We start from the raw sequence: 14,178 nt of genomic DNA, 5'->3' as shown, positions 1-14,178 counted from the left end.
GCGACCATGTGCACGCACTATTGGATTTGTTAGAGCGCATAAGTGGAATTCTGGCGCGCGATTGGTGAAGACCAAAGCACGTGGCTGCGCAAGTGAGCCAATGGGATGAATGACTACGTGCTTTTCTAGTGTATGGAATACAATAGGCAGGGGCGTGCACCCTTCATTGAGGATCCTGACTGCAACCAAAATTCTACTTAAACCATTCCGGAAACTCGCTTGTTACGAATGCCTTATTATCGTACAATATCTTTAACATATATATGCATTATCATTGTAATATATGTTCTGGTACACATTTTTATACGTTATAAATTGCTTCATAAACGATTGTTGAATAGTATTAATAACATTGCTGCATATATTGGTTCCGGTCCTTTCACCTACGGTGGCCGAGCGGCGCATAAACAGAAACGCGTTTCACGTGGACCCCACGTGAAACGCGATGCTGAAGCTCCGTCGTGTGACCTCCAGCCGCGATTACAGTTACAGAGCGGCCGTAGGACTCTCGTCCTACGGGTACCTAATAGGTTGCCTTAGTTTTACTGTTTGAGCCTTAAACATTTACTTTGCATTGTAATAATCCTACAAATGGTCTCATGTAACTAACATAACTTGCAGCGAGCAACACATCTTCAATATACTGCTTGTAAAGGGTGTTTCCCCCTTTAACGACTGCGAGGAGTATTGACGTCCTGGTCTTATGTTCTTCCATCTTTTTCACGAGTGGCTAATCACAATTTTTTATGGCATTGTTTAAATACATGTGTTAGAAATTGCAATTTCCGCAGTCACAACCAGAGGTCAGGAGCTTTCGCTTGATATACGTTTCATTTGTATATACAGTGATGTCTATATAAAGGTAGACATACAGTACCTAGAGCCAATCTGACCGGATCTTTCTGTACGTATCTGCAATAGAAAGTAAAACTAAAATGTCATGCCTTGCACAAACCTGCACACGCAGTAGGCTAATATTACAGATCGCTTCTCGCAAGGGAGGCGCTTGTAGGAACGCTGTTAAAGGGCTCGGTAGGTGTAATTGGTCACGATCTTTGAGCTCTGAGCCATCAGGGCTGAGTGAGCTCCCCCCGGCTTCAGGTTCCCCGCAATCCGCCTTGCCCTACCTGCAAGACCACGAGGCGACTCTGTACGTACACGTGAGTGACCCCCCCCCACCAACTCCATATTAAAGTTGAATATGCAACAAGGTTTTGTTGGCTGGAGGAAGGGACGATTGGGAAGCCCGCGTCCAAAGACCGTGAGGTCTAATCTTGATTGGAAGCTTTCGTGACTGCAGGAATCTATAGTCTTTGGTTCTTTCAATAAATAACCAAATATTTATATTCTTGGTTCTTTCGGTAAAGTCACGTTGAAGGGAAACAATAAAATAATAAATATATAAAACAATTCTCACGACGTTTCGACTGTTACAGTCATCATCAGGTGTGAAAACCAACGGCACGAACATTTGAAAGAAGTGGCGGTTTGTATTTATTTATTTTTAAGCGTTAGCACCACGGAGAGCGATTTGACAGTTTGTTTAGATGGACGAGTCCATCTATGTTCGGAAAAGAGGAGGGGGGAGACGAAAAATTAATGTATGCTGTCTGAAAGCCACCGTAAGCGTGAACAATCAATTAAGACCCGAAATGGTTTATCAAATCGTTCCAATGATTGCTAAGCCAGAATCCATCTTCTTGGTTGAAATAGTCTGTGTTTGTATATGTGGATAGCCTCATGAACGAATCTCTCATGGTAGCCAGATGGCTTACAAAGAACCTCTGTCTTGGAGAAGTCAATGTCATGTGAGCCTACTGAATTATAACAGTGATCTGCCACGGCCGAGGTGTTGGTCCTACCGTGTTTAAGGTCTGCTTTGTGTTCACGAATGCGGTCCGAGACATGTCGTTTGGTTTCTCCAATGTAACTACTACCACAGAGGCAACTTAGTTTGTAGACACGTTTTCTGTCTGAAATCCTGCGGCCTTTCACTGGAAAAACCACCTCTGCGGTACAAAATTCAACTCACCTGGTATCGACAATCAAGGGTATTTCCCTGTCCTCAGACGACCTGCTTGTCAGTTTTGATGTAGTTTCCTTATTCACCAAAGTTCCTGTACCTGACACCATCGCAATCATTGAAGACTTGGTTCATCAAGGACTAAACACTGAGATACCCCCCCTGGTGAGACACTGCTTAACCAATACATACTTCACTTGGAATGGAACTTTCTACAAACAAACTGAGGGCACGCCAATGGGCTCCCCCCTATCTCCGGTTTTCGCCAACATTTTCATGGAGAAATTTGAGACTGATGCCATCCAGACTACCACTCTGCGCCCAACATTATGGAAGAGGTACGTGGATGACACTTTTGTCATCTGGCCACATGGCCGGCCTCCTCTAGACCAATTCTTCGACCACATCAATCCATACACCCAGCCATCAGATTTACAATGGAAGTCGAAAAAGATGGCAAGCTACCTTTTTTGGATGTCCTAATAAAAAAGAGACCTGATGGTTCAATGAGCCACTCTGTCTACAGGAAAGCTACCCATACGGATGCTTATCTGAAACCGGATTCCCACCACCATCCATCACAGAAGAATTATCTCATCAAGACTCTGCACCATAGAGCCCAATGCATATCCAACCAGGAACACATAGGTAGTGAACTCAAGCACGTACACCAAGCTCTTAAGGCTAATGGTTACTCCGACTATACAATCTGCAAAGCTATCACTCAAACCATGAAGAAGGACCCTCTTGAGGAGCCTTTCAAAACCATCACTTTACCCTACATTGCGGGGATTACAAAAAAGATCTCCAAAATATTGAATAAACACAAGATCCAGGTCCGTTTCAACACATTACATAAAATCCGTGATCTGGTTCTGTCTGTAAAAGATGTGATTCCGGACATACAGTACCCTGGTGTCTACAAATTAAGTTGCCTCTGTGGTAGTAGTTACATTGGAGAAACCAAACGACATGTCTCAGACCGCATTCGTGAACACAAAGCAGACCTTAAACACGGAAGGACCAACACCTCGGCCGTGGCAGATCACTGTATTAATTCAGTAGGCTCACATGACATTGACTTCTCCAAGACAGAGGTTCTTTGCAAGCCATCTGGCTACCGTGAGAGATTCGTTCATGAGGCTATCCACATATACAAACACAGAGACAATTTCAACTGAGAAGATGGATACTGGCTTAGCAGTCATTGGAACGATTTTATAAACCATTTCGGGTCTTAATTGATTGTTCACGTTTACGGTGGCTTTCAGACAGCATACATTAATTTTTCGTCTCCCCCCTCCTCTTTTCCGAACATAGATGGACTCTTGATTTAAAGCTTTCGTGACTGCAGTAATTCATATTCTTAGCTCTTTCGGTAAAGTCACGTTGAAGGGAAACAATAAAATAAAAAGTATATAATTTTGATTGTTTTATATATTTTATTATTTCCCTTCAACGTGACTTTACCGAAAGAGCTAAGGATATAGATGGACTCGTCCATCTAAAAAAACTGTCAAATCGCTATCCGTGGTGCTGACGTCTAAAAATAAATAAATACATACCGCCACTTCTTTCAAATGTTTCTTGCCGTTGGTTTTCACACCTGATGATGAATGTTTGTGTTACAGTTTAAACGTCGTGAGAATTTTGTTTGATAGATATTTTATTGTTTCCCTTCAACGTGACTTTACCGAAAGAACCAAGAATATCAATCACTGCAGTCACGAAAGCTTTAATTCAAAATGTAACCAAATATTTATTTTATTTCTACCTACGTGACTTTACCGAAAGAACCAAAGAGTAACCTGAGGTCTGCTTGTTAAAAAGAAACGGCTCTTTTTCACGTACATCCGTATAAGTGTGAGAAAGCACACGAACGTGCCAGCATTGCAACAGTTTACCAGTGAATTTACCTGCACTGTCCTGTGCCAACATTGAATAAAAACTCTAATAAAAAATCCACCCAGCTCTTCAGTAGTAGATACACAGCCCTCAGCTCTTGTGTGTCTGGGGCCGTCCCACGCTAGTTTGAAAATTCGTTGTGGAGCAACGACTAAAACACTGCTCTCATTGTGCCCTGACGGTCACTGTAATGACTTCTTGCATGAGACACTGACCACTGTGGGTTGTTCGTGGAGCGCGGCTGAAAATCAGAGTAAAGTGTGGTTAAGTACACGAAACCTGCCGCCACACGTTGTGGTATTTAAATGTGAAAGACGTGTTGAGGACAATAACTATCAGAAGCACTTAGTCGTGCAGTAATTACGTTTAGGGCAGCAGAGATAAATGCAGATACAATTATTGTACTGTGCTCTCCAGGCTCTCGCCAGTGCTTCCACTTCTTCAGCCCACACTGACCACCAACGCACGACCCACACGGCGTGGGGGGGCCTTCATCCAGCAGTGGATTGTCAAAGGGGCCGTACAATAATAGTGTAATTACTGTATCAAGGTTGTTGCACGGTAACTTTTTTGAGAATCCATTACCGGTTCCGAAAATCAGGATACGGTAAGGGGCCGTCCATAAATGACGTCACGCACCTAGGGGGGGGAAGGGGGTTCAGACATTTGTGACGAAGGGGGGGGGGGGTTGAGAAATGTGACGTCACATAAAAATGCGCAACTTTAAATATATAATTGTTATTACAACACTAATTATAACAACACTCCTACAACATCAGAATGCAGCGCCACATTAAATACGCACTACAATGACAATAGTTTCAAGCGATTTGAAGCATGTTTTATTTTCAAAATGGAAATATGGTTTTGGGGGGGGGGGGCAGAGCTTTGTGACGTCATATTTGAGGGGGGGGTCTGACTTTTTGTGACGCCGTGTGACGAGGAGGGGGGGGGGGTCAAAAATCGTCGTGACGTCATTTATGGACGGACCCCAAACCCCGTGAATGTATAATAGAAAGAGGTGGACATCCCCACATGTTACCCCACCACACACGACCTGCCGATGAACTGCGATTCATCCATCTACACTGCGGTCGCGACGATTTAAGAAACGTGCCCCCATTGTTTCATTTGCTGCGCCGAGAGATGTAATCGACCCGCCGTTCTCCGAATCGCAAGTCCCAGTACCATCACGCGATCACTCTTAATTTCTGAGAAAGATAAACACGTTTCTTGAAATACTTTTCATTATGCGCTCCAAACCGGTGACCACGTTTCCCCGATGTTTTACCCGTGCGGTTAACGGTAATGCAAACATCTGATTTTAACAGCCCGAGTACCGTAATTGTCACAGCAGTCGGTCTCATCGCCGCGTGTTCACGGCAGCTGCACTCCCACCACTCAACCCTTTCAACAGGAGGGGGCTCCATTGCTCGTGACAAAATGCGACGACCTTGGAAGGCAATTGTGGATCGGTTTGTGGAAGAAATATCATTTTTGTGTAAACAGATATGTGAAGGAGACACATTTTCCGATTATGTTTTATTTACATTCTCCACAACGGTGCTAATGATTATCTGCGTCGAACTGTAGGACCCATATCGAAAAAGGATCATTGCCTGTAAGATCGGAAGTTTACCTGACTGCTGATGAGACGCTGTCGAAAACGGGCTAGCGTTTGCTTGTCCTTAAACAATGGTGCTAAAATTAGACACTCTCAGAAGACTGTGCGGCTGTTTAATAACGATAATAATTGTATTTTTGTTTTATATGGATAGATGTATGAAGGAGCCTGCTGGTTTATTTTACGATTCATCGTGGATGGAATTGAACATGTTGCTTTGCTGTTACAGCAGCACGTTTATCAGAATCAGCAGAACTCCAATAATACACAAATTCTTAAAAGTCTTAAAAATCCGCAAATTCTAAAAGTATTCCAATACTTTTAATATGGGGCACCCCCACGGTTCATGATAACTCAAAGGTGCCAGAGTTCCTAAAATCCAAATTTTAAGAGTGGATTTTGGATTTCTTTTGTGAGCGGCTAATTTCTCCGTGACGGAGATTTTTTTTTAAACGCTACACATTGCAAAGGAGCCAGCCGCCAGTGACTTTTTGTTTTTTAATTGGATAACAAGTAAAAAAATGGAAAGTCCTTGAACAAAAACCGATCCGGCACATTTGCTTAATTTGAATGTGAAAAAATATGGTCTATAATCCTTGAATTTATCAAGGAATAATGGAGTAGTTAGTCACGTGCTGCGCTTCTGTAATACACACATTTATCGGATTCATGGAGTTGCATGGCTTGTTCCTTTCAAATTCCACGGCACACCGTGGACACAATCTTTTTAGCATACCACTGACATTCACGTCAGTGGTATGCCACAGATCATAGATTCTGCCATATGATCCCCGATATTGACGCAGGTTATTAGTCCTGTAAATCACTGACGTCTCAATTGCATTAATGATACAGGAACGCTTTTTTTTCTATAATTGAGGTTTTTTTTTGGGTTAGATCGCGTAAATATATAAATGTGTCGTTAAACCCGCCACCACCCGACACAGCCAACAAGTAAGGGTTGTCACGTAAACAGAACGTGGCCAATTCGTCACTAGTACAGCACACCGGTGTGTTGGAGAGCCAAGCCACAACATTTACAATCTGAGTACGACGTTTCGCCAGTAATTACAACTAGCTTCATCAGGCGACAGCCAGATTTGTGGAGAAGTCCACCTGTTTCGTTCCTTATATAGAGGCGTAGATGTGGGGACCACGCTTCTGCGCTCTTGCGCAAAGTGGGGGGGGGGGGGGGATTACTGAGTCAATGTACATTATGCATGTGCATTATGCGAGCCCTTTCATCTTGTCCTTCCTGTCCATTGTGTGTATTAAAATAGCGTACCAACGATAATCCCTATTGAAGTCTGGTGGCCTGTATAGGTATGCATTTTAACGATGTATTATTTGATGATTGGCTTCCACGCAGCACGAAGTCGGTAGCTATCCAAACAGTTACAAAAAAATAATTATTTCAATTTCGATAGATTCTATAATTCTTCTTGGCCAGTTTTGTACAGAACTTCAACATTATCAACATCAATTGAGTGTTCCTGTTGCCACGCGTGTTCTGCTACTGCTGACAGTTGTATTTGGGAGTATTTAATATGTATTTGATGTTCTTTTAGTCTCGTGATGATCATTCGTGCTGTTTGCCGAACATAGCATTTGTCACAAGTGCAGTTAATCTTGTACACACCTTCTGTTGATAGCTTCGGTAATACATCTTTTGTACCAGATATTAATTTCTGTATTTTATGTACTGTGCCAAATCTGACTCGGATGTTTTGTTTTTCCAAACATCTGGCTAGTTTATCTTCTTGGTTCTTTCGGTAAAGTCACGTAAAATGGAAATAAAATAATAATAAAACATAATAAAATAAAATTTTCACGACGTTTCGGCCACAACACAAGTAGCCTTCTTCAGGTGAAGAAACAGGCCTGTCCAGAAGACAGCGCTTGAGTGAGCACTGCCAAGCAAGTGCAGCGTCTTTTAAGCTGTGTGTAGGAATTAACATATGAATAGGGACAAGCTTTGGAACGGAGGAGGGGGGGTAAAAAAGGGATACAACAAAACTGCCACGGTGCTCTGTCCTGTGTTGCGTTATGACTGTGCTATAAACTTGACTACTATACAATATTATACCTTTCAATCTAAACTACATGGTATAATATTATATCCATAGACAAATTCCACCTTTGAATTATACAATGCGTTATTATACAATACCTTATACTTTAGACTATAAAATATTAGACTTGTAATATTACACTGTCTTATTCTATCAACCCTACTGTATACCACATTGCTGTATATTCACTATACAATTACGATACTATATATTACCCCATGAATTATGTTAAACATTACAATTATACTATTTATTATACAACATGCTATAAGCCATACCATTGACCGTCGTGTGAAAGGTATTAAGAGGCAGTGCCTGCGAATGGACTGCGGTCTGAAGGTCGCCGTAAAATACAATCAATTAAGAACCGAAATGGTTTATAACATCATTCCAATGGTTACTAAGCCAGAATCCATCTTCTCGATTGAAATTGTCTCTGTGTTTGTATATGTGGATGGCCTCATGAACGAATCTCTCATGGTAGCCGGATGGCTTACAGAGAACTTCCGTCTTGGAGAAGTCAATGTCATGTGAGCCCACTGAATTATAACAGTGATCTGCCACGGCTAAGGAGTTCGTCCTACCGTGTTTCAAGTCTGCTTTATGTTCACGGATGCGGTCCGAGATATGTCGTTTGGTTTCTCCAAAGTAGCTGCTACCACAGAGGCAACTTAGTTTGTAAACGCCCGGGTACTGTATGTCTGGAACCACATCTTTTACAGATGGAACCAGATCACGGATTTTATGTACTGTGTTGAATCGGACCTGGATCTTGTGTTTATTCAGGATTTTGGAGATCTTTTTTGTGACCCCCGCAATGTAGGGTAAGGTGATGGTTTTGAATGGCTCCTCAAGAGGATCCTTATGACTGGAGTGATGGCTTTGCGGATTGTGTAGTCGGAGTAACCATTAGCCTTGAGAGCTTGGTGTACGTGCTTGAGTTCACTGGAATCTGAACTCAAGCACGTACAAAAAAATCTGGCTAGTTTATCAGTTCCTCCCGCAATGTACGGTATTTTGATCGTTTTAATTACTTGGGCAGTTTCAGTCCTCGTGTTATTTTATTTGGTTTTGGCATTCAATGCCCTGTTGATTTGTGCATCATTGCAACTGTTCATTTGCAGCACTTTTTTAACATATTTAATTTCACTTCTCAGGCTGTCACCATCTGACACTTTCTTAGCCTGATGAATGAGCGTCTTGATAAGATAATATTTCTGTGCAGAGTGATGGTGTGACTCTGCATTCAGATAGGCATCAGTATGCGTTTTCTTTCGGTAAACGTGTTATTTTACCATTTCGACTTCGTCTGAGCAGAATATCCAGAAATGGTTGAGTTCTGTCAGCTTCCACTTCTATGGTAAACATGATTTTGTTCATTCTGTTTTAATTTTGACTGGGATAGCTATTTCCATTTTTCAGCATAAATATAACACATTTCTGCAGTTTCCCAGTACATGCGGGTGTTTAACGTGTGCCAACAAGGGCAGTATGCTCTGTATGTTTAACATGGGATGTGTTTATAATGTTGATCTTTTTGAAGTTGAATTTAAAAAAAAATGGGTAAAAACAAGCGTTTCCAATTCACACACTTTTTTATTTGCACTCAAAAGTAGAAAATACATTTTTTTTACCCCGAAATTATAAACATTTTATGTGCTCAATGAAAGTGGGTGGCTTCCATAAAGACTATTAAACATATCGAAAGGAAGCCACCCACTTTTATTGAGCACATCAATTTCGATTAATTTGGGGGTCAAAATAATGTACTTTCTCCTTTTGAGTGTAAATAAAAGTGTAAGCATTGAAAAGCTTGTTGTTTTTTTGCCTAATTGTTGTTGTGTACTTGTGGCTCTCGCGCTCAGGAAGAGGGAAGCACAGCGGCCGCTCTGGCGCCATAACGAGGGACGATATAAGCGCCTCTTTTATTGGTCAGAGGCTGGCCAGAAAACAGCCGCTGTCATTGGACGAGACGTTTGCCGTTGTAGGTGGGCGCAACCATTCGTGATTTCATAAAGGGGGGAGGGTGGGGTAAAATATACGATTATTTAAATTAAACTTAAAAACGAATAGGACCAAGATGGGTGAGACCTGGACTGGTTTTTTTAATTAAATCTTGAATTGTCACGCGAGGCGAGCGTGTGTAGAAAATGTCATCTCGTTAGGCTTTGTAGATCCGAAGATATTTAAGCGTCAAAGATGCCAAAGAATATAAACAGACTACACGGCAAGTTCAATAAAAGTGTGTAATAAAAAGCACATTCAACAACCATCAGCCAGCCACATTACAACTGTAGTGACATTAATGGTGTCACCACTGTATACCGACAGTACCTATCAATAACGGGTACTGTATGCGTGGCGCCTCTCTATGGCACCAGTGTGAGCATGGCACGGCATGACTCACTAGAGGGCAAGGATTGGGTGTCACTGAGGTCAGCTCAGGACATGATACCCTGGGTGAACCCGAGAGGGCACGTGGCCAAACGAAGGGGGGGGCAGGGGACCCACGATGGGTGTACGAGGGTTACGTGATGATGGAACCCGGGCACTCCCAAAGGATCTGGAAGGAGGCGTGGCCAAGGGGGGAAGCCAGCCACGCCGGGGCAGATATAAGCCAAGTTCCGAGAGGGATCTGGGCTGTTCAACTCTGGGAATGAAGCCGCCGCCTACAATCCTCGGTCTCTGGTCTCCGCTTGTGGACCAGGTAGCCTGTTAAGCTGTCCTGGTCCAGTTATGTACAGTGAGGGGAAAAAGTATTTGATCCCCTGCTGATTTTGTACGTTTGCCCACTGACAAAGAAATGATCAGTCTATAATTTTAATGGTAGGTTCATTTGAACAGTGAGAGACAGAATAACAAACAAAAAAACCAGAAAAACGCATGTCAAAAATGTTATAAATTGATTTGCATTTTAATGAGGGAATAAGTATTTGACCCCTCTGCAAAACATGACTTAGTACTTTGTGGCAAAACCCTTATTGGCAATCACAGAGGTCAGACGTTTCTTGTAGTTGGCCACCAGGTTTGCACACATCTCAGGAGGGATTTTGTCTCACTCCTCTTTGCAGATCTTCTCCAAGTCATTAAGGTTTCGAGGCTGACGTTTGGCAACTCGAACCTTCAGCTCCCTCCACAGATTTTCTATGGGATTAAGGTCTGGAGACTGGCTAGGCCACTCCAGGACCTTAATGTGCTTCTTCTTGAGCCACTCCTTTGTTGCCTTGGCCGTGTGTTTTGGGTCATTGTCATGCTGGAATACCCATCCACGACCCATTTTCAATGCCCTGGCTGAGAGAAGGAGGTTCTCACCCAAGATTTGATGGTACATGGCCCCGTCCATCGTCCCTTTGATGCGGTGAAGTTGTCCTGTCCCTTTAGCAGAAACACACCCCCAAAGCATAATGTTTCCACCTCCATGTTTGACGGTGGGGGTGGTGTTCTTGGGGTCATCAGCAGCATTCCTCCTCCTCCTAACACGGCGAGTTGAGTTGATGCCAAAGAGCTCCATTTTGGTCTCATCTGACCACAACACTTTCACCCAATTGTCCTCTGAATCATTCAGATGTTCATTGGCAAACTTCAGACGGACATGTATATGTGCTTTCTTGAGCAGGGGAACCTTGCGGGCGCTGCAGGATTTCAGTCTTTCACGGCGGAGTGTGTTACCAATTGTTTTCTTGGTGACTATGGTCCCAGCTGCCTTGAGATCATTGACAAGATCCTCCCGTGTAGTTCTGGGCTGATTCCTCACCGTTCTCATGAACATTGCAACTCCACGAGGTGAGATCTTGCATGGAGCCCCAGGCCGAGGAAGATTAACAGTTCTTTTGTGTTTCTTCCATTTGCGAATAATCGCACCAACTGTTGTCACTTTCTCACCAAGCTGCTTGGCAATGGTCTTGTAGCCCATTCCAGCCCTGTGTAGGTCTACAATCTTGTCCCTGACATCCTTGGAGAGCTCTTTGGTCTTGGCCATGGTGGAGAGTTTGGAATCTGATTGATTGATTGCTTCTGTGGACAGGTGTCTTTTATACAGGTAACAAGCTGAGATTAGGAGCACTGCCTTTAAGAGTGTGCTCCTAATCTCAGCTGGTTACATGTATAAAAGACACCTGGGAGCCAGAAATCTCTCTGATTGAGAGGGGGTCAAATACTTATTTCCCTCATTAAAATGCAAATTAATTTATAACATTTTTGACATGCGTTTTTCTGGATTTTTTTGTTGTTTTTCTGTCTCTCACTTTTCAAATAAACCTACCATTAAAATTATAGACTGATCCTTTCTTTGTCAGTGGGCAAACGTACAAAATCAGCAGGGGATCAAATACTGTTTTCCCTCACTGTAGCTATCCCTCGAGTGTTAGTTATGAACGTTATTATGTTAACATCAGAGTTATCTGTTGTTGTTAGTTAATAAACCGTGTTGCCTCCAAGTTCAAGTGTGTGCCTCAATTGAACCCACGACACAACTCCCTACCTCAATCATTAAATATTCATTTTCCATTGTTCTGTTGCTCTTGTTATAATCGCCAACCACACTGTTGTCACGCATCCACTGTAGTCGTATTCATTTACCTAATTTCTTAAACATCCTTGGTAGAATTAAAACACAAGGTGGTAGAATCATATTTTACCAAAAAAATGTATAGCTACATTCAATTGTTTTTTTCACATAAGTTGACCTTAAAGTTTGTACTAAGTACTTTGCACACATTTAATACAATATTACATTTTATTTGCCAGAAATTTGTTGAGGTTCATGACTCCAGCTAGAAGCCTCAGCAATAACTTGGTAGAATCCTCTGTGTTTAAATGCAGCCTGTGGAAGAATACGGATAATGAAGTGTGGTGAAATGCAAAATTCAATTGAATCGGTGCAATTTGGCGCAAAATCGGTCCACGCGCATTTTCAAAAGGGCTCGCATTCCCTGAATGCAATTCATTTAACGCGAGTGATTGATGACATTCCATGCGATCCAAATAACATTTACGTATCTTCACCCGCATGTGACTGGGCGGCAGAGTTTCCTCGGATCGGAAATTGTTGTGGCGGTTCCTTCAACCAGTTGTTATTTAATGAAGATGTTTATCAATGGTGGATCCTGCAATCTTTGGCCCATTACTTAATGCATTACTGTGCTACAGGAGGTCGTGCGCTCGATTCCCATCCTGACGCCTGCTGTATATTGGGAGTTTGCATGTTCTCCCTGTGGTCGCGTGGATTTTCCTCCGTGTCCTCAGGTTTTCCCCCTCACATTACAAACATGTTTCGATTTAAAGCTTTCGTGACTGCAAGGATTCATCTTCTTTGGTTCTTTCGGTAAAGTCACGTAGAATGAGAATAAAATAATAAATTGATAAAATAAAATAACACAATAATATTCTCACGACGTTTTGGCCACAACACAAGCGGCCTTCATCAGGTGAAGGGACGAGACTGTCTGGTAGGACAGCGCTGGAGTGAAAAAAGCCACGTTCAGATCACGACCTTTAAGCTGTGTCAGAAGAAACAAAGCGCCTTGACAAAGGAATTAGCATATAATTTAGCATTGAAATGGCCGAGTGATTAGCTTGTGACTGGTCACAGAAATGGCTATGTTAAAGTTAAAGCATACACATCTGCAGAGGCACCCCTTGACAAAGGAATTAGCATAGAATTTAGCATTGAAATAGCTAAGATAAAGCATACACATCCGCAGAGGCACCCCTTGACAAAGGAATTAGCATAGAATTTAGCATTGAAATAGCTGAGTGATTAGCTTGTAACTGGTCACAGAAATAGCTATGTTTAAAGTCAGAGCATACACATTCACCGAGGCACCTAGTACAAATCAAACAGGAGAATTTAGCATTGAAATAACTAGGCGAATTTAGCATTGAAATAACTGAGTGATTAGCTAGTGACTGGTCACAGAAATGGCTATGTTGAAGTCAAGGTCTACACATCTGAGCTATTCACAGTAACTGGGTATACAATACAATGTATAATGAATACTATATAGTAAACCAATAAAAAAAACTAAAATTTAAATTACCTTAATGTTATCAATAAACTCTATATTCTCCAATCAGCTAAGCTACCAACAATAAGTCGTTATATATCACAATGCTATATGGCGAAAAAATGGGTGGATTCTTACCCTCAACTTTAGCAACACGGATAGCTTAGAGTCGCGGCATCTCTTCAGAAAGGTGAGAGACTCGATTAGTTGAGCCTTCTTATCCCGGAGTCTGTTGAATGATCTTAAGGATGTGTGAAATCCCTCCCGCGACTCTAAGCTATCCGTGTTGCTAAAGTTGAGGGTAAGAATCCACCCATTTTTTCACCATATAGCATTGTGATATATAACGACTTATTGTTGGTAGCTTAGCTGATTGGAGAATATAGAGTTTATTGATAACATTAAGGTAATTTATATTTTAGTTTTTATTGGTTCACTATATAGTACTGTGAATAGCTCAGATGTGTAGGCCTTGACTTCAACATAGTCATTTCTGTGACCAGTCACTAGCTAATCACTCAGTTATTTCAATGCTAAATTCGCCTAGTT

At 42.1% G+C, this 14,178-nt stretch overlaps 1 protein-coding gene across 7 annotated transcripts in view; it reads left to right on the top strand.

Moving 5' to 3' along the window:
- The first annotated feature begins 179 nt into the window (after nt 1–179).
- The window catches only part of RSAD1 (radical S-adenosyl methionine domain containing 1), a 54,493-nt gene continuing 40,494 nt past the window's right edge, over nt 180–14,178 (top strand). For 2 of the 7 annotated variants that reach the window (XR_004403920.2, XM_032967000.2), the window contains exon 1: nt 180–1,160. Coding sequence is in view for 2 of the 7 variants with exons in the window: in XM_032967000.2 (XP_032822891.2) it covers nt 936–1,160 (225 nt within the window). In the remaining 5 variants the exon portion in view is untranslated. Of the gene's footprint in view, nt 1,161–4,930; nt 4,950–9,489; nt 9,613–14,178 lie in introns of those variants that run through there. The other 5 variants (XM_032967001.2, XM_032966999.2, XM_032967002.2 and 2 more) reach the window with 5 other exon arrangements.

This window comes from Petromyzon marinus, chromosome 37, assembly GCF_048934315.1.
Source record: "Petromyzon marinus isolate PM22_M1 ecotype Great Lakes invasive population chromosome 37, UKy_Petmar_22M1.pri1.0, whole genome shotgun sequence".
Classification (NCBI taxonomy): Eukaryota; Metazoa; Chordata; class Hyperoartia; order Petromyzontiformes; family Petromyzontidae; genus Petromyzon; species Petromyzon marinus.
The sequence above is the reverse complement of the archived record's forward strand: the minus strand, read 5'-3'. Positions and strand labels throughout refer to the sequence as shown.